This window comes from Pteronotus mesoamericanus, unplaced genomic scaffold (assembly GCF_021234165.1).
Source record: "Pteronotus mesoamericanus isolate MK-2021 breed Mesoamerican mustached bat unplaced genomic scaffold, CSHL_Meso_final scaffold_651, whole genome shotgun sequence".
Lineage (NCBI taxonomy): Eukaryota > Metazoa > Chordata > Mammalia > Chiroptera > Mormoopidae > Pteronotus > Pteronotus mesoamericanus.
Window position 1 is genome coordinate 46338381 of NW_026555325.1, and position 19752 is coordinate 46358132.

The window sequence follows — 19752 nt, forward strand, 5'->3', positions numbered from 1 at the left end:
AGTTCACCGATCATATATTCCATCTCCATTTAAAAGTTCAGCTTAGTACTTTAGAATGTGGAATGTACCCGTAAAACAAATTTGTTTTCTATTTCTACATATATGGAGTGTGTGCGCATATGAGTTGTGGGTCTAGACTTTCATTTAAAACTTACATATTCAAATGAAGAGTGTACCTTCAAGCTACATTTTGTTCAAGGTGGCCTGAAATTACTATCTTGGCATCAAATGGATTCTAGAGTACTGGTTAACGGTTTCATATGAATGAATGCACATCTTCACTTTCTCTAGGGAAGCTTTGCATTAATACAGCTTCTTTTGGCTAGATGCATTTCAACTGGTTTCGGTGAAACTGCCCAAATCAGCAAGCCAAGAGATAGAAGCTGAGGAGCTCTCCTTTGTTTTGGATTACATAAACCAGTCACCGAAGTGCATTGCCTTTGGAAATGAGGTAAAATTTCTTTTGTTGGTTTTGGTTTTTGTACATAAAGCCACTTTCCTGAGGTCTTTCCTCTGAACATTTTTCATTACAGAGATTTAATGTTGCCTTGAGTTACAATATTTTTGTTGGTAACTGAAAGGTCTGTTTCATTGCTTTAGCATGTATTTATGGTAAAGATTTTTAGGACTATCCTAATTTTGTCTGGTTTATTTTATTGCTCTTATGAACTCTCTAAATGTCCAAAATACAATCAGTGTTTTTGACATTTGCATTGTACATCGTAGTGTGTCCCACATAAAAGCCACTTGAATCTTTTCATTTTAGATTATGTGACTTTAGAAAATATGACCTCCCTGACAACAATATGCCCGTTAGGGAAAATTTGGAAATTATAGGAAAATATAATGAAGAAATTAAATCTCACTGGTGATAATATATAACAAGTATTTTTCTAAACTTTTTCCTACCAGACATATAACTTTTCCCAAACTGAATTAGTATCTGTTCTTTTTTTAACTTAATATTGTGGCATGAGTGGTATTTAAATGTTCACCAGAAATAATGACTGTGCAATGTTCACACCATGATTTACTTAGCCATCACCTGTTAATAATCACTTTATTAAAATCAAGAACCACCAAAAGGCCCAATAATATTATTGTGGTGGCATATTTCTTTAGTCTTAAGTTTTATAGCATTATTTTGGCTTTGTTCTGAAAAGCGTTAATTTCTTAGAGAAAACTCTAACATTATAAAATGCAAATTAAAATCACAGTGAGATACCATTTCATATTCATTAGAATAGCTAAAATTAAAAGGCTGACAGAACTGAGTGTTGACAAGATATGGAGCAAAGTTAAACATACCTTTACAGTGACCCAGCAGTTCCACTCCTTGGTAGAGAAATGAGAGCATGACCACAAAATGACACGTATAAGAATGATTAATATTCATTACAGCTCCAAAATGGAAATAACCCAAATGTTCATTCAGAAAGAGAATATATACAATATATTCATTCATTGAAATGCTGCTGCATAATAAAAAGGAACTAATGATATACTAAGAGCGTGGGTGAATCTCAGAAAGGTGATGTTGAGTTAGAGAGTTTGGTCACAAAAAAGTATTTATTGTACCATTCTGTTGGTATGACGTTCTAGAACAGGCAGAGGAATGGTTATAGAAATCACTAGTAGCTGACAAAGGTGGGAGCATTGAGCAATAGCTGGAAAGAGGAACAGAGAACATTCCGAGGTGAAGAAAATGTTCTAAATCTTGCTTGTAGTGATGGTTTTATGGAATTGCATTTTATTGTGTGTAAATTATGTCTTAATGGAAAAAAAAATAAGCATCTGTTTTAGTTTTTATTGAATTTTTCAGGGTAACCTTGGTGAATGAAATTATATAGGTTTTAGGTGTACGGTTCTTTAATATATCATTTGCATATTGTGTGTTTGCCACCCCAGGTCCGGTCTCCTGCCCTCACCGTTTGTCCTCTTTATCCTCTCCTACCTCCTTCTACCCTCCAGTCTTTGTCTCTGAGGGGTTTTTTCTTTGCTTAATCCCTTCACCTTTTTCATTCAACTCTCAACCCCTCCCCCTGACAGGTGTCAGTCTGTTCTCTGTATTTATGAGTCTGTTTCTAGTTTCTTTATGTTGTTCATTATTTTTCACACATAAGTGAAATCATGGTACTTGTCTTTTATATATAAAGCTAGATAATCTAGTTTTAGGATTTAAGACCTAAGTCGTACTTTTAATTTTCTGTGATTATTTTTAAAGTAGGATTATTCTATCCATAGCTAAACTGTAATATAATGTTTTATATTAACATACTCTTAATCTGCAAAACCTTATTGTTATTATATTAACCTTTTTGACAGTATTTCCTCTTAAAGAGTGTTGACTGTTTTTGTGAATGTTACCTTTTTTGAAATACCAGGGAGAGTACGTTGCTGCAGTACGAGACTTTTACTTGTCTGTATATTTTTTCAAAAAGAAAAAAACCTCAAGGTAAGAATTCCCTTTTAAAAGCTTTATTTACTGGACAGTTTTTTTTATATCATTCTCATATCTTTAACCCAAAGCTGTCACAGATTTCATGTTACAAGTGATTGTGAAATCATAAGATATGAAGGTAGTTTTGTTTTTTGGGGTGTGTGTTTTTTAGGGTTTTTTTTGTTTTTTGGTTGGTTGGCTTTTTGTGGGGGGTTTTTTGTTTGGTTTTGGGGGCTGCTATCTAACATTTAAGAAATACCAACTACTTATTACACTACTATATTTTGTATTTAACTTTATGGGTTATGGTAGGGTTTGACACACATTTTTTATTTGATCTGTCACATGGCCCTGTAAAACAAATGTTACTGTTTGCCACATTTTTTTTAATTTTATTTTTCAATTACAGTTGACATATATTAGTGTTAGATGTTCAGTATAGTGGTTAACATTGTTATAACTTAGCAAATCTGGTACCCACTCCTAATAAATCTAGTACCCACCCAACACCATACGTAGTTACTACAGTGTTATTAACTATAGTCCCTGTGTTGTACTTCACATCCCTGTGATGGTTAAAACTACCAGTGTTTATACTTCCTAACCCCTTTAGCTTTTCACCCAGCCTTCTAACCCACCCACCCACCTGGCAGCCATCAGTTTGTTTCTGTATATGAGTTTTTGTTTTGTTCATTTATATTGTTTTTTAGATTCCAGTTTTTAACCCACAGTGGATAGGGTTGAGGGATCATCAGTCACAAAAACCTGGGGGGCTTTCCTAGCCAAAAACCCTCATATACCAAGATTCTGATGTGCCTATTTCTGCCATAATTGGATTTGGTTTGAAAAGGGTTCCAGAGATAATCCTCATTGCCATATCATAGATAGAGTGAATAGAGGCTTTGGAATATCTGGGTTTAAAGTGGGTCACAATTATCCATGTGAATTTCATTGTACCTCAAGTTAACATATTTTAAGTAGCGATAATATCGTTAATAGAGTTGTAAAGATGAGTGATATAACATTTAGAGAGAGTAGTGCTAAGCATGAGTAGTCATTCTTCAAATGACACTGTACCTTCTTCCCTTTTACCATGTCAGTGTTGGCATTTATTTTTCCTTGCAGTGTAATGAGGGTCCTGACATCTTTAGACATACTAGCCAGTTGTCTCAGGTATAATTTTTTAGGCCTGCGCATATCTGATGCTAAAACTTATCTTCAGCAAGAAATTTGAACAAACTTTGTCCAAGCCACTGAACAGGACTGTCGTCTTTATTTCAGTGTCAGCGGCGTCTGTAAACAAGTTATGATAATAGAATATTAGTCACAAAAAATATACATTGTATATTAATAAATGTTTACAAAACAAAATTCTTAATTCTTGATCACAATTTTTTAAATTCTGTATTCATATTCAATGAATTCTGAGAGCTCTCCCTTTTTCATTGATAAGGGTAAGAAATTCCTTACCTACATCACCACTTACCAGGAGATTTTAATAATCAAGAAAATTTAATTTTCTTTCAGGTTTACTTTGTCATCATCAAAAAATAGGAAACACTCAAAGAACAATTTTACATGTGTAGCATGTCATCCAAGGGAAGATTGCATAGCAACTGGTCACGAGGATGGCAAAATTCGTCTTTGGTCAGTTAACTCATGGGCAGCATGGTGATGGTTTCTGTACGGTGTTATATTAGTTCTGCAGAACAGGCCACTGTTTCTGGGTCCAGGAAGAAGGATAGCACTGAAAAGCCACTCTTGGCAACTGACATCCTCCCTTTCTTGTGTTACTGTGTTCTTCATTACTTGGGCTTAGTATTTTAGGAGTAGTGAAAATTTCTATTCCGCCTATAGTCTTTTTATTGAAGAGAACTTTTTTTGTCAGCATTTAGGTAAAAAGGAAAGAGTGACAATAGGGAATATCTATGTAATAGGACACAAAGGTGGCCTGCTGTTGATATCCGGTTGTCCAAAAGGGTTTTTTGGTTTTTCCCATAAAGTGGCTCTAGTAGCACTTAGTTGCTTTTAACTTCATTTGAAACAATTTTGTAAGATTGTGTTGTGACAGCTGTCATATCAGCCTGCATTTAAAAAAACATCAAAATTGGTGAATTTTTGTGTAGCTATTAAAATATCGAAGGAAGAAACTATGCAACATTGTCAGCATATTATGCTTTATTATTTTAAGAAAGTTAAAATGCAATTGAAACACAAAAAAAATTTTGTGCAGTGTATGGAGAAGGTGCTATGGCTGATCAGATGTGTCAAAAGTGGTTTGCAAAGTTTTGTGCTGGAGATTTCTCACTGGACGGTGCTCCCTGGACAGGTACACCAGTTTTAATCAATAGTGATCAAATCAAGATAATGAGAATAGTTAGCATTATACTACACAGGAGATAGCCAACATACTCAAAATATCCAAATTAATAAAGTTGGTGAAAATGAAAATTGTGTATTATAGAAAAAACTAAACAGACTTTTTGGCCAACCCAATAGAAGTGAATCCAGTTAGAAATAGATAATGTACTCTTTGGACATTAAGGCTCATAAACTTGATATTACAATTTATTTTTTTAAGCATATGTGATGGGGGACCCAAAAAGTTGGAATTTATTTACAAAAAGTTGCATAATCTTACATGTTAAAACTTTAGTCACCTTTAAATACTCACCATTTGATGCAATATACCTATTGAAATGTTTTTCCACTGCTCAAAACAGTTTTTTTTAACTTGTCGATTTTGATGCCTTTTAGTGCTTTTGTCATTCTTTTTTTCACCTTCCACATCAAAATGTTTCCCTTTGAGGCCAGGGAAACAAAAAAAAAGTCACTCGGGGTGAGATCAGGTGAATAGAGAAGATTGGCACAGGGGTCATGCTGTTTTTAATAGGTCAAAAACTGCTGAACACTCAGCACAGTTTGGGCAGGTGCAGTTGTAAATCATAAATCACTCATCATGAAATGGGCAAACATATTGAAAGAATCCTCAAAAAAAATTCACTGAAGCAGAACGCAGCCTCTCACAACAGCGCCAGCTGGTACACTGATACAGATGGGTTCCTAGGACACTGACCTTGCAGGGAAATCCTGTACTACAAAGGGCCCACCCTCCAGAAGATAATCCCAGTTCTTAGGCGGAGGGTCCCCCATCATACTGTGTTCATTATATTTGGCGTGCCATCATTCTTCTAACTTCTGCCTTTGATGAAATTAAAAATTTTTGTTTTCTCCAATAGGAGAAATTTTGATGATGATAAGAAATACACATACACCTGTCTACATTGGCACCATGATATGGTTATGGATTTAGCTTTTTCAGTGACAGGTAAGTAAGTTTAATTGTTAAAATGAACTTTAGAAGCATGTGAATCAAGTATCTTAGTTTATTTATAATTTGAAATATCTAAAATTACATGGGCCAAATGAATTGTAAATACCTGTATATTCACTCCTGTGTTTTGGGAATTGCTCAACACAATACCATATACTTTTAACTTTCAAAGCCCTTCGTAGTATCAAAGTGTGCAACTGTGACAAAGTCTCATCTAGACCCTATGAAACAGATTTATTATCAGTCTCATTTCACAGATAAAAGAAGTGAAATTTATAGCTGAGAACTCACTTGCCTAAGGTCACATGGCTAGTAAGTTGGATTTGGACATAGGTCTAATTCAAAGGCTTGTTTTAACTGTTAGATTGCCTCGTTCACATTCACTATTTTAAATTCAGACCTTTGTTCTGTTTAAGCTTCACAAGAGAATAGTAAAAATACCTCCTTGAAAATAGGATGAAATTCAACAGAAATTTGGAGAAGCACATTTGTGTCTTTGGTTACTTTCAGGATCCTAACACCCATGTGAAAGTTAAGACAGCATTTTTTGACTGGTCCTCTAAAAAGAGAACTGTAATAGAACAATAAAAATAAATTAATAAAAAGAGAGCTGGATGCTAGAGTAGATGATGTGCCTGAAGAGAGTGGTTTTTCTGTCTATGGGTCTTCCTAGAGAATGCCAGGACAAAGTCCTCTCCATGGACCCTGGGGCCTTACAGGGGACTTGGGTTCAACTCTGGAGTATCAGGAAGTAGGGAGGTCTCCTTAGCCTACCTGTGCTTCTGGTTTGGGGAGCAGTGACTGGTTTGGAGGCAGGATCAGTAGTACGGCTCTGATGTGTGAGGACTTAGAATAAAAAGGGAATGAAAAGGATCTTAACCCTACAAATAAAAGATACAGGCTACTCTTATCTTCCCCATCCTCCTCATGCCATCCCCCACCCCCAACAAAATACGTATGAGTGTGTGTGGGAAGGCATACATGCGTCACCCTTACCCATCTCCTGTCATTCTAGTTAGCAGTCACAGCTTTCTGTGGTGGCCTTAGGTACCCTTGAGTCCTGAGACATTCAGGACTGGCCTTTTCAGGTGGGTTAGAGAAAAAGACAAATAGTTAAGATTATTTGACACTTAAAGAAAAAGAAAGAATACAGAATGCTTCTACCCTAAGCCAAGACTTTGGTACAGGAGGTACTGCAGGTAATCTTGGCTATTAGATGGTTGAATTCTTGCGTTTATAAAATTTAAGATGTGTGAGTATTTATAAATGAGAAGTAGTGGTTACATATGGTACCCTGGTTGTCAGTGAGATGTCAGTATTGACCCCTGTATAGGTAAGAGAGTTAATACAAGAAGAAGGAAATCAGCTGTCTGTGTAAAAAGAATTATAAATTATGGTTGTTTTTAGAACCTTTATAAGTTAGGGGAAATAGGAACAGTATAAACTGTTTTGATTATGCTTTGAACCGAGTCATGATGTGTGTGAACACCTAAGTAATTGTTACTTTTTACTAATCCTTAAGCCTTTCTTAGGGCCTCCAGATAATGCTGACTAAAAGTGGTAATAGTGTTCCCAATCACTGGGGAAAAGTTTTCAATATTTTTTCTCTTAAGAGATATTTACTGTAGATTTTCTCTAGGTATCTTTAATGAAAATACAAAAGTCCCATCAGTTCCTAGATTGCTGAGTGTCTTTATTACAAGTGTAGAATTCTGTCATTTAGTACCTCTCTGCACCTATTAAGATGATCATGATTTTCCTCTTCATTCTATAGACGGAGTTAATTACATTGATTTAGTTTTCAGATGTTAAAAACAATTTCACATTCCTCTGCAAAGATGCCTTATTCCTTTAATATATAATTGGATTCAGCTTACTAATCGTGTTGTTTGGAAATTTTCATCTGTCATAAAATTGACTTGGAACTGTTTTATGATACACCTGTTTTGGTAAAGGATTATCCTGGTCTTGTGAAATAAATTGGGAAGTGTTCTCTTTTTGTTACCTAGAAGAGTGAAAGTTGGTTTATTTCTTCCTTAAATATTTGGGAAAACCAGCAAAACCATCCGAGCCTAGAGGATATTTGTTTCATTCAGTTTTCCTTGTTATCGGAGGAAGAGTTGATTACCAGCAAATTAATTAGCACTTACTGGAAAGGAAAACCCCTAAATCAATGATCTTTAAATCTTTTGTTTGAAGAGTAGATTAAAAGATACGAACATACTTCTTTGCATATTTTTAAAAATAGTTCATTTCTCTAACATGGTCAGAAAATCTTTTATGCTGATTATTTTTTCTTTGTTTTGTTTGTTTGTTTCCCTCCTGAAATACTGTCCTCTCATTTCTGCGACTGGATGGGTAGGCACCAGTCTGCTGAGTGGCGGCCGTGAGTCTGTGCTTGTGGAGTGGCGCGACGCAGCTGAGAAGAACAAGGAGTTCCTCCCCCGTTTAGGAGCCACTATCGAGCATATTTCAGTCTCACCAGCAGGCGATTTACTCTGTACCTCTCACTCTGATAATAGTAAGTCTGGATTTGTTACTGTGAGGAAATACAATTTGTGTAATGCCTCAGTTACTTAGCACCTGTAAGAAATGGAAAATATGAGACCTCAAACTAAAAGTAACCTCAGGTTTAATGGGCATTTTTTCTTCTATTCTTCCTCTTCGTATCCTTCCTATCCTTCCTATTCTTCCTGTTGTGTCCCTTTCTGCCCCAAGATGCCACCAGAATCCAGTGTTTTCAAAATTGTGTTATGAAAATGTAGGGCTAAATGTATTTGATTTTTGTTGTGCCACTTATATTTAATGTGGAATGATGTGGAAAAATAAGGGAAGGATTTTGAAGTAGGCATTTGTGCTTTCATAGATACAGTGGTATTTTCAAAAGAACACTACGGTTCCCTTGAGATAGCCCTTATATCAGTGTGGGAGTTCCGTAGATTGACAGAAATGGAGACAGTTCTACAAGTTCCTCCAAAACCTTTGCTCGTCCTGTTACTATGTAGCCTGGATGTAGATCCCCTAGCCTATTGCCTCCTTTCCCTTCAAAACAGAAAGTAACTGTGAGCAATCCATTAGTGCAGTGACTCATTTCAAAGTAAATTATCAGTCTCTTTCAGGATATTTAAGTTTCTGAATTAACACCTAAAATGTATTCATAAGCACAACAGATGAAACTGAGAGTCTAACAGAGAAGCTCCCTACCAGTCAAATCACAAAATATATTCCTGACTTTCTGGTAACACTCTAAACTGAACATACTCAGTATTTTTGTATTCTGATATATTGCAGAATAACAAATTAATTAATTTTGTCTAACTTGAAGTTCTGACCTATGTATGTTTAAATATTTTTTTACCCACAGAGATAATAGTCATTCACCGAAACCTTGAGGCCTCCGCAGTAATTCAAGGCCTAGTGAAAGGTATTGGAGAACACAACAGATTTGAAATTGTTGACATTTTAAAAATGAATGTTTGTCTGATTTTAACTGTTGTTTGTCACTTTTTTTGCAGACAGCAGTATCTTGACTGGTTTGATGATTGATCCAAGAACTAAAGCTTTAGTTTTGAATGGAAAGCCTGGCCACTTGCAGTTTTATTCTCTCCAGAGTGATAAGCAATTATACAATGTAAGATTTGGATCCATTAACTAGCCTTAAAACCAATGCAAACTCTTCACAGCACCACCGAGGTCTGTTACTTATTTAAGAGCTGCTAAAACAAGGTCCTGTGCCTATGTTTACTTCAGCAAAGTCAGTACAATCAGTTGTTTACAACATAATTCTAATAGCCACAGTGGCCAACAAAGTCTACGTGTAAGCTAGTTGATAATCTTGTGCAGCCTCTCTTTGTCTATTTTTATTGTGTTTCAGGCCACACTCTGTCACACATATCTGCACCTTTGAGTCACAAGGATAGGAAGAGGAGAGTGTGTCGCTTGACAATGCAAATATGCTTCTCCTTTGTGGGGAAACAGCATCCTATGGGCATACTGAGGATAAAATTTTCAGTGTGAAGAGGATAGCTTCCTGTAATCCTGATAAATTGCAACCCAGACTTCCTTTTCTTCCTCACTACCCTTTACAGATTCCTGTCATAGCTGTAACACTTTGTCTCCTTCTCTTCATCACCTTTAAACTTCTCAGAGAAAGGAAACTTATTGATCTTTGTACATTTCTACTACAATGCCTGGAAATGGTAGGCATTTAATACATGTTTAGTAAATAGGCAAGAAGATGGAATAAAAGAAACATCCATAAATAAAATGCTGGCCTACTAACAATTCTATCTTTTTTTCACTTCTTAGAAATTATTGATTTTATTTTTGCTTATGTTTCCAGTGGTGTGACATCTAGCCTTGAAATTTTATATAAAGCTATCTGTTCTTAGAAACCAGTGAAAACTATTATTGTAAGCTAATCATCCTATTGTATCGTATAAATGGGTCAGTCATCAGTAGTATTTGAGGACATTGAAGAATTATTAAATTAGTACTGTATAATACACTCCATTTTTATTGGCAAATATGATGTCCATAACTAACGATGTTTATTTTTCCCTTTGCCTAAAATTATCATAGATTTTAGAAGTTATATATCATGTGGTTAATTACCATTTATTGAATGCTTTAACATTTATGTATTTACATTAATAAGCATTTTGGATTTTTTTTAACCCATCAGTTAGATATTGTGCAGCAAGAATACATCAATGATTATGGTCTGATCCAAATTGAGCTAACAAAGGCTGCATTTGGCTGCTATGGTAACTGGCTTGCAACAGTGGAACAACGTCAAGAAAAGGAAACTGAGCTTGAATTGCAAATGAAACTGTGGACTTATAATAAGAAAACACAAGGGTAATGCTACTTATATAGCCAGTTTCAAAATAGAAAATATTTTGCCTTCTATCTTTTGGTCTCAGATCTTAGTCTTTAAGATGTTTTATTATAAGTTTTAGATTTAGATTAAGGAGGTGTTCTAAAGCCTTTAAGCTTTCGGCTCTGAGAGAGCACAGGTGTCCTCCAAGCTCTAACGTCATCTCATTGCATAAATGAGAAAACAGGGGAAAGTGAGACCCCCCAAAGACACAATACCTGACTCCAGGCAAATCTAGGAGGAGAATCTGAATGTCTTAGTTCTTAACATTATGCTATTAAAAAAAAAAACCACCTTCTTTGGAAAACTGGCAGTGGTAGACGAGAGAGGTGTAGTGCAGTATGCATGTTTTGATTAGATAAGGAGCCCACCAGTTTCTCATTCCATGGCTGTAATAGCCATTTGCCAAGTCCTTGGTTTGCCAAGAACTAGGTTTCAGGCTTTTGTGCCCACTGTCTTACTACTAATCTTCACAAGAACACTGTAAGGTAAGCTTGTTGTCCATGTTTCACAGGTGAGGAAACAGGCTCAGAGAGAGTAAGTGATTGTCTCTGGTCACCTCTCTTATAATCTGAACTTTTAAAAACCACCACACTATTTTGCCCTCATGTTCTTCAGAGAACACAGTGCGAGCATAGTTTATCTTTCATTCACAGTCGTGCCCAGAAACAAGCTTTGAGAGATAGTTTGTGTGATTACAAATATTAAATATTGACCAGGAAGTTTGATTAGGTAGTTTGCTTTCTGTATTTTCTTGCCACAAATAGGGTCTTTTATAGTCATTCCATGCTTGGCTTATTTTCAAAAGTAGCTGGTGAGGCACCTGTGTTGTGTACAGTTAGCCTGTAGAGTTTAGTACAGTAGGCGTTTATGATTTTTTTGATGACCCCTATTTTATACTCATTTTGTACCATTAAGTTGACAGTATACATAATCATCTCTATATTCTGTAAGTTACACAAGGGCAGAGATAATGTGTTAGGATTGCCGTCTACATGTAGCCATTAGAGACAGAGCACTCAATTTTTAGTCATTCTATGTGATACTGTATCTGTTGTTACTTCCTAAAGATGCTATTTTAAAAGGTACAGTATGCAAGAAATTCTTACATGACAATGTATGGTGTTGCCCTGGTGTAAGAATAAATTGGTGGTTTCCTTCCTACTAGGTTTGTTCTTAATACAAAGATTAACATGCCACATGAGGACCACATCACAGCTCTCTGTTTCCGTAATGCAGAAAAATCTGAAAACCCCACCTTGGTTACTGCTAGTAAAGATGGTCACTTCAAAGTGTGGATATTAACAGATGATTCTGATATATACAGTAAGTTAAATATAGTATGCCAAAAGAGCACACAATTTTACAAAATGATATATTTCTCTCCCATGAATTGTATTTATTCTGGGAGGACATTTTCTACCTTAATTCTGTAGGATATTGCCTAATTTTAAAGGATGTAAGTTACTCTTATTACATGCCTTTTCTCCAAATCTGTACTCTTTTTAAATGACATAGTTAATCACTTGCTGATTCTATTCCTGTTTGGGAGGATACAGTAAAAGGGGCTTTTGCATTTAGTTTTTCACTGTTCCGCTAGAGGGAGGTCAAGGTCTCCAGGAAGCGGTGTAACTTCCAAATCAGTCAATGCTTTGTAGCACTTCCAACTAAAGTTTTGGGAAACAGGGTTTCTGTTGTGTTTGTTTCTTTCTTCTTACTGCTTATAACTTCCCTAAATTGTTATCTAGCATTTATACCATTTCTGAACTCTATGGTCTGTATTTCCACAGAAAAAGCTGTTGGCTGGACCTGTGACTTTGTGGGTAGTTATCACAAATACCAAGCAACTAACTGCTGTTTCTCTGAAGATGGCTCTTTACTGGCAGTTAGTTTTGAGGAAATTGTTACAATATGGGATTCAGAGACATGGGAGCTTAAATGTACATTTTGTCAACGAGCTGGGAATATAAGGTAGGTCAATAATTTGGGGAAATACGAAGTACAATTTTTAATTTAAACAAGTCTTTCTACATAAACTTCAGTAATAGTTTATACTTTCTCTAAAGGTAGCCTCAGGTCATTCGGGCCAGCATTTAACCAGCATGTGGAAAGCTAAAAATTTTTTGCATACAAACCATGTGCAATCATTTATCTATTTCTGAAATCAGGATTAACATTTAATTCCTAGCCTACAGATTTCTTTTCTTTGTAATAATACTTTTCATGGTTATGCTACATAATAATAGAAGCTATACTTAAGCCTCAGTGGATCCAAACAATGTGTATCTTAAAAATATCTTCCATTTCACTTCATGTGACAGCACTCGAGGACAGAATGGCAGATGGCTAATGAAATTGTTCCTAATTTCCAACATGGCTGGTTCTGAATTTACTTTGTAAAACTTCCTTCGGAATTCATATTGCAAACTGTCCTCTTTAGGTAAATGAGCATAAAAAGGGGGTTTTTGTTAAATGGCTGTACATTTTGTATACACTTTCTCTATGTCTTTATTATTATACCACACAGCTTATTAGAGAAAAGAGCTAGTCATCAAACCTGTTTTTCTAAAAAAATGTGTATATATCTAAATAAGCCCTTTTTTTGTACTACTTATCCCTTTTTCTGCAAGATAATTATGGGCAAAAACATATGTGCCTATATAAAAATCAGCTTTGCTTGAAATCAGTGCTGTGCAGGAAGTCTGATAGAGCTGGCCTGTTAACTTACCTGTGGTTTTCATCTAGGCATCTCTGCTTTGGGAGACTGACTTGCTCAAAGTACCTTCTTGGTGCTACTGAAAATGGAATTCTTTGCTGTTGGAACCTGCTCAGTTGTGCATGTGAGATATTTTTTACCATAAAGTGCTTTTGCAAAACAAGTAGAAATTGCAGTTAAACTTAGGCATTTTAGGACTTCTGGATTGTATCTTCATGTCTCTATCCAGAGAATATGTAATTATTTAAGTGGTATACCACTAAAATTTGGAGTTCTGTGCCTGTATACTAATAAAATTCGGAGTACTAGGCCTATAAAAAAATACTTATAAATGGTCTTATTGTCAGGAAATAGCAATCATTATCCTCACCTTTTTCGAGTGTCTTCATTGTGTAGGACTCTGCTGCCCTCCATGTTCTCCATCCTCCTAACAGTCTGAGGATCGTTTCTGCTAATTCATAATGCACATTAACCTGCAGTATCCCCGACCGCTTTAAATTTAAATAGAACCCAGCACAACCTTCCTAACAGATGTGGACTAAGTGGCATTTTACTCATTCGAATACATGTTTGGAAGGCATAGTGGTTGCTTAGTAATGAATGTGTGTGATGACACTTCTTTATATCTTTACAGTGACTACTGCTTACACTTTGCCCATGTTTAGTAGCAGCAGAAAAGGACCTGACAGTTGCACGAAATGATAAACATTTCTTAGTGTGTAAAAGGAATAATTTGTTCTTCTGCTTCCTGCCATCTCTTTAGTGCAGCCTTCCATAGATAATTTCAGTGTGTCTGTATGTGTGTTTGGATGTGTAAAATCCCTCTTTGTAAGGACAATAGAATTGATCCGATGAAAATTAAGATTACCTACTTTAAATAATAAGCTTTGAAAAGTTTTTGGTAAATCTCTTAGAAGTGAATTGCTTTTCCTTTTTTCCCCAGTGGAGTGGAGTGCAAAATTAAATATTAGAGTTATGGAACCTGATCCTAATTCAGAAAATGTTGCTGCAGTCTCTAAGTCTTCAGTGGGTTCAGACTGTAAGTACAGATCATACTTGGATAGTAAGAGACCTATCACCTAAATTTTCTTTTTAACATCTATTATATAATTATAGTCAAACTTACCTTCAAATCAGATGTTTAAAGCTATTTTGCCTGAGGCACTGCCCTTTTTTCTTGAGTTCTTATTCCAGCACCTTGTTATTTAGGCATTCGTGCTGAGTGTTCTAGGAGAGTTTCAGTACATTCCTCATTTTTCAACATGCCAATTCCTACTTAGCCATCACAATCCAAGAGATTTCTTTGAAGTATTCCAGATGTCTCTGTAAAGCTTCAGTCATTCCTCCTCTTTGCCCATGTTTAGTAGCAGCAGAAAGTTCTTGAAGCACTTTCTACATACTTCTGTTCTAGTACTTAAGACAAAATATTGCATTGATATTTTGGTGTCTTGTCTTCTGCATTATGCTCTGGTCTCTAAAGCCAGGATTCCTTTCTCTTTTATCTTCATGGCCCTTGTTCCTAACCTGCTTGGCACATAGTAGGTGCCCAGTAGATACTTGTTGAATGAAAGCTTAAAATAATCGTGACCTGGATTATTTACTCAATGGGATAAAACCAGGATTAGTGTGGTTTGCCAATCTGAGGCTAGAACTAACCTTTTGCATGCAAAATGTTATTGTCTGTTTGTTTTTTTCCTGTAGTGTTTGTATTTAAGCCTAGTGAGCCAAGGCCTTTGTATATTCAAAAGAATATCTGTAGAGAGGAAGTCCAGTGGGGAGTGTTTGTTCCACGAGATATCCCTGAATCATTCACCTCAGAAGCTTACCAGTGGCTGAACAGGTCGCAGTTTTATTTCCTAACAAAATCACAGGTAACCATCCTTCCTCAGATAAGGCGTTCATTTTGTATTGTATATATAACTGTCAGTTGCTTTCTATTTGAAAGTAATAGTCAGCCCATGATAGGTGTATAGTTTTGTTGAAGGGTTTCTTCTCAAAAGAAATTGTCTAACATGTTCAGTGCCAGAAGCATTACTAGTGTGTGTGTATGAGCAGCACTTTAATACCCACACCTTTGAAGCTCTTTAAGTAGATGTTTATATATCAAAACAAAAGATTGACTTCATTTTCTAACTTTAACATCTTAGATTTGCACTGTACTGTTTAACTTTTGCATCATTAATTGATCTCTCTTTTCAGAGTTTATTGACATTCAGCACAAAGTCTCCAGAAGAAAAACTCACACCAACAAGCAAACAGGTATGTTTTAGCCGCTCATGATACAGACTTGTGTTGCTTCCCTACAAAGATAAGGTTATCTTTTAGAACTCAGCCGTTAGAAAAAATATTTTACCTGGCCCAAAAATGGAATTAAAAATCATACTTATAAACTAAATGCCTCTCTTGAAGTTACATTATTCTTGTAAAATACAGTTCTGGTTTGTAACATTAGTATTACATGCTTGTGATTTAAAGAATCAAGTAGTTCCACAACACTGTGCAGGAAAAACCTCTCAGCATCACTGCCATTACCCACATTAGCTCCATATCTCTGAGAAACAAGTTTATATAGCTGAGTCAGATGTAGGTATTTTCTGTGGACTCTGATGTATTGAAGTTGAAGTTACAGCTCTTTTTCACATGACCACTCCCGACACATACACAGTGCACACACGCACACCCTTCCTTTCTCCCGGTTCCCCAATAAAGGTGAGTCTTAAAATGGGTCAGGTCAGTATATTCATCATTTTAACCAAGTAAACACCACTGATAGGCGAGCTATGTAGTAATGGATTGTGTTTTCCTTTGTGACCCATTTTTTTCCTCTGGAGTTTATCATTTTTCCTTTATTTGCTTAGTTTTCTATTTTCCCCTCATTTGTCCCAAACTGTTCTAGTTGTACAAATCTTCTCAGTGTTTTCAGACACATTAGGTACTCTTTTAAGTCTTGAAGAAATGTCTTTAAGAGTCTTCTGACCTGCTTCAACCTGGACTGATTGCTCTATAAGCCTGATGGACAGTAGTCATCTGAGGTCTGCATTCATCCTCGTTCAGGAGCTTTTGTGTCACCTCTACTGTAATAGAACCCGTGGCTTTCCTCTTTCTTCGGTCACTCCCTCCCTTTGGTGAAGCACATTTTCTTGGGGCATGGGAGGTAAATTTAAGATCTTCCATGTTTGGAAATGTTTTTATTTTCTCCCACCTGAGTGATTGGTTGAGTATAGAGTTCTAGGTTAAAAACCATTTTCTCTTAGAAATTTAAAGGTGTTTCCCTCTTATGGTAAAGTTTACCCTGTTACCAGAAACCCAGTACCATTCTTATTCTTGATCCTTTACTCATTGAATTCATTCAGCATCTTTCTGTTGATCATCCACTATGCTGGATGTTAGGATACTTCAGTGAGCAAGCCTGTAAACCTGTGGTATTTACAGTTTAACAGAAGGTACAGACAATAATTACAATAAATAACAAGGATAAAATAAGTTAATATGTAGTATTTTAAGTGATAAGAATTACGAGGGGAGAAATAAGAGTAAAGGGACAAATGGGGTGCTGCTTGCCATTTAAATGGGGTGGTAAAAATCATTCTTAACAAAAAGTTTAGCTTTTCTTCAGGAAATGTGGAGCCTCTTGAAGGGTTTTAATCAGAGAACTAAGGAAAAATTAATTACTACTCTGCCATCATTTTCTCAGTTCTTTTTTCCAGAATCCTATTATTTAGTAAATCCTATTATTTCTAGAACCCTTCTAAACTGGGTGCTCAAATAGTCTTTTGTTTTCTGGGAGATGTTCTCATTTTTATAATCTAATGTATTTTTTTTTTCTCTTACATGGTCCATTCCCTCAGGTGTTTGTTCCCATCTCCCCCTACCACCCCCCCGCCCCCCAGTATCTATTTTGGACTGTTTTGGGAGGTTGCATCAGAATCTCATGAGCCTTAGCTGCCTGCTCTTACGTAAAAATGAGCATGAGTGAAACAGACCTTTGGAAGTTCTGCCCAGGTGAAATTTATTCTCTGGCCTCTACTGAGGTATTTTGAGAAAATCTTCAGTGTCATTATTTTTTAGGCCTTTTGCTCTTAGGCTGGTCAGATTGCCCAGATAAAATTCTTCTTAAGTTATTATCTGAAGGATGTCAACTAGGTTACCAGTGTTCTGAGAAGCACCCTCTACAAAGCGCAACTGCCTTCAACTGTGAATTCACTACCCCCACCCCCACCATGCAGTCCAGTCTAAAGACACGCTCTTGTTTCAGTCTTCAGATATACTTCCAGTTGTCTGCTGGGGCTGAGGGGAGGTGTGATTCTCAGTGCTCCCCAGATGGACTTAGAGCTAGCCTACCTGGGTTTTTCATCCCTTTACAGAGATGCTATATATCTCTTAGCATCAGCTGCTGAGCATCTGCAGGGTTCTGTCCCATAAATCGGGGTACTTGGCTTACCCCACAGCCAGCTTAGAGTCCTCCTTTCTCATGTCTCCTAAGTTATTTACCACCCTTCACCCTGCTTTCCAGCTTCCACCATGTTACATTTCACCCATTTATTGTGGCTCTGTGCCCTTTTGAAAAACCCTTTGCTGTCATTTTTGTAGGATTTAGGAGAAAGCAGTGATAAGTGGGTGCTTTGTTCTGTCATATAAGTGTCCACTGTTAGCTTTTCTCATAGTAATTGGGCTGCTGATCCTCAGGTGCTTTACCTGCAAAATGAAAGACATACTAGAAATTTCTAAATTTCTTCCATCCCTGACCTCTTATGTCTCTGTAAGTACTTCTTACTGAGTCAAAGGCAGTTCCTCCTTTTTATTGAAGTACTTTCCTTTTGTCTTACATTCTTAACAGCTACTAGCAGAAGAAAGTCTTCCAACAACCCCATTTTATTTCATCCTGGGAAAACACCGGCAACAGCAGGATGAAAAATCAAATGAAACTTTGGAGAGTGAACTGGTACAGCTACCCTTAACAGAAAACACACCTGCCATTAGTGAGGTAAGTAATGATTAAAGCGCACAATGAGAAACAGATTACATGCACCAAAGCACCGTAAGTTAGACTGTTTATACAATCTGTAATAAATAACTGTTGAATAATGATTTGTATACTGTACAGCTTTAATACCCAAACCAACTAGCGTAAACTTGGGGTTTCAGGTTAAATTTTAGGTGAAGAAGTTGTTTATATAAATGTAGGAAGGTAAGAATAGATTTTTCTTTGGTTTGTTTGGTTTTTCTGTGGGGAAAGCCTGTTATGTTTGGCTTTTGACATTTCATCTTTTTAGATAAAACCCTATTTTTCTGTTTTTACTCTAGCTTCTTCACACCCCAGCCCATGTGCTGCCATCTGCTTCTTTCCTGTGCACCATGTTTGTAAATTCGCTGCTGCTCTCCAAGGAGCCTAAGAGGTAATGTAGCTCTTAAAATATGTTCAGATACCCTGTTTTGGGAAACAGGATGGCTTTTGTTGCCTTTTTTTAAGAATATTCTTCCACTGTATTTCTCTTTATTTTAGATTTAACATGTAGTTAAAGGACATAGGATTATTAAGTCAAGTAAATAAAATACATTGAAAATAAGTATTAGAAAAGAGATCTTCTGTGTGTAGATTTTAAGGATTTGATGTTTAATTCAAAATTACACTTTCTGTAAATTCACGTGCTCTTTTATAATAGCCCCATAATTTAAACTGCACACAATAAGATTTTTCATTAACTTTGTGTGATTATATTTCTACATAGACCTTAAATTAGAAAGTTACGTTTAGAAATATATATTTAAATATTAAGTTTACATTTTATTCTGTTACTGTTAAAGTGCTGAAGAAACCCCTGATGATGTAGATATGGAAGAAGAAAAAGAAAGTGACAGTTCTGATGAAGAAAATGATTTCGCTGAAAAGGTTGAGAATGTAAATGACATAGATTTGGAAGAAGACATTATACGTCAGTTGTCAAAATCTGAAGAAAAGGAACTGAGAAAATTCAGGAAAGTGGATTATAGCTGGATAACCGCTCTTTAAACCTTGGAGATGAGGGAGGGTTCTTGCACTTTTTTTTTTTATTATATGTTGATACTCCAGAAACATCTATTTTAATGTTATTTCTGTTTTTAAAATAAATATTGGGAGGCCTTTTTAAATAACTGATAATGCGAAGTTATATTTGTGTCATGCTTTCTAGTTGCTGGCTTCATTCATGTAGACATCATCTCATTTTGTTACTGTTCTTATTGATATTATTTTAAGCTTGACAACAAAATTCATTTGGGCCAAATATCTGAACTGATAGAAGGTTTTTTTATAGTGCTGATCCATCTTAGTGTATATGTTTCTTTTGAGAAATTTAGAGAAATGGCTTGGTTATATGGTATTGTACTAGGTCCTAAGTCCCACT

General features: G+C 36.0%; 1 protein-coding gene across 2 annotated transcripts in view; it reads left to right on the top strand.

Annotated features, from left to right (window-relative positions):
- WDR75 (WD repeat domain 75) overlaps positions 1-19483 on the top strand; it is a 29481-nt gene extending 9998 nt beyond the window's left edge. Inside the window, exons 5-22 of one of the 2 annotated variants that reach the window (XM_054562309.1) lie at positions 327-451; positions 2385-2455; positions 3968-4087; positions 5680-5768; positions 8137-8295; positions 9139-9198; positions 9290-9405; positions 9863-9973; positions 10459-10634; positions 11822-11979; positions 12444-12624; positions 13399-13493; positions 14313-14408; positions 15071-15240; positions 15569-15628; positions 18207-18353; positions 18674-18765; positions 19175-19483. In XM_054562309.1, coding sequence (XP_054418284.1) covers positions 327-451; positions 2385-2455; positions 3968-4087; positions 5680-5768; positions 8137-8295; positions 9139-9198; positions 9290-9405; positions 9863-9973; positions 10459-10634; positions 11822-11979; positions 12444-12624; positions 13399-13493; positions 14313-14408; positions 15071-15240; positions 15569-15628; positions 18207-18353; positions 18674-18765; positions 19175-19379 — 2231 coding nt within the window. In that variant the 3' untranslated portion in view covers positions 19380-19483. The remainder of the gene's footprint in view (positions 1-326; positions 452-2384; positions 2456-3967; positions 4088-5679; positions 5769-8136; positions 8296-9138; positions 9199-9289; positions 9406-9862; positions 9974-10458; positions 10635-11821; positions 11980-12443; positions 12625-13398; positions 13494-14312; positions 14409-15070; positions 15241-15568; positions 15629-18206; positions 18354-18673; positions 18766-19174) is intronic. The other variant, XM_054562310.1, reaches the window with a different exon arrangement.
- The last annotated feature ends 269 nt before the right edge of the window (positions 19484-19752 follow it).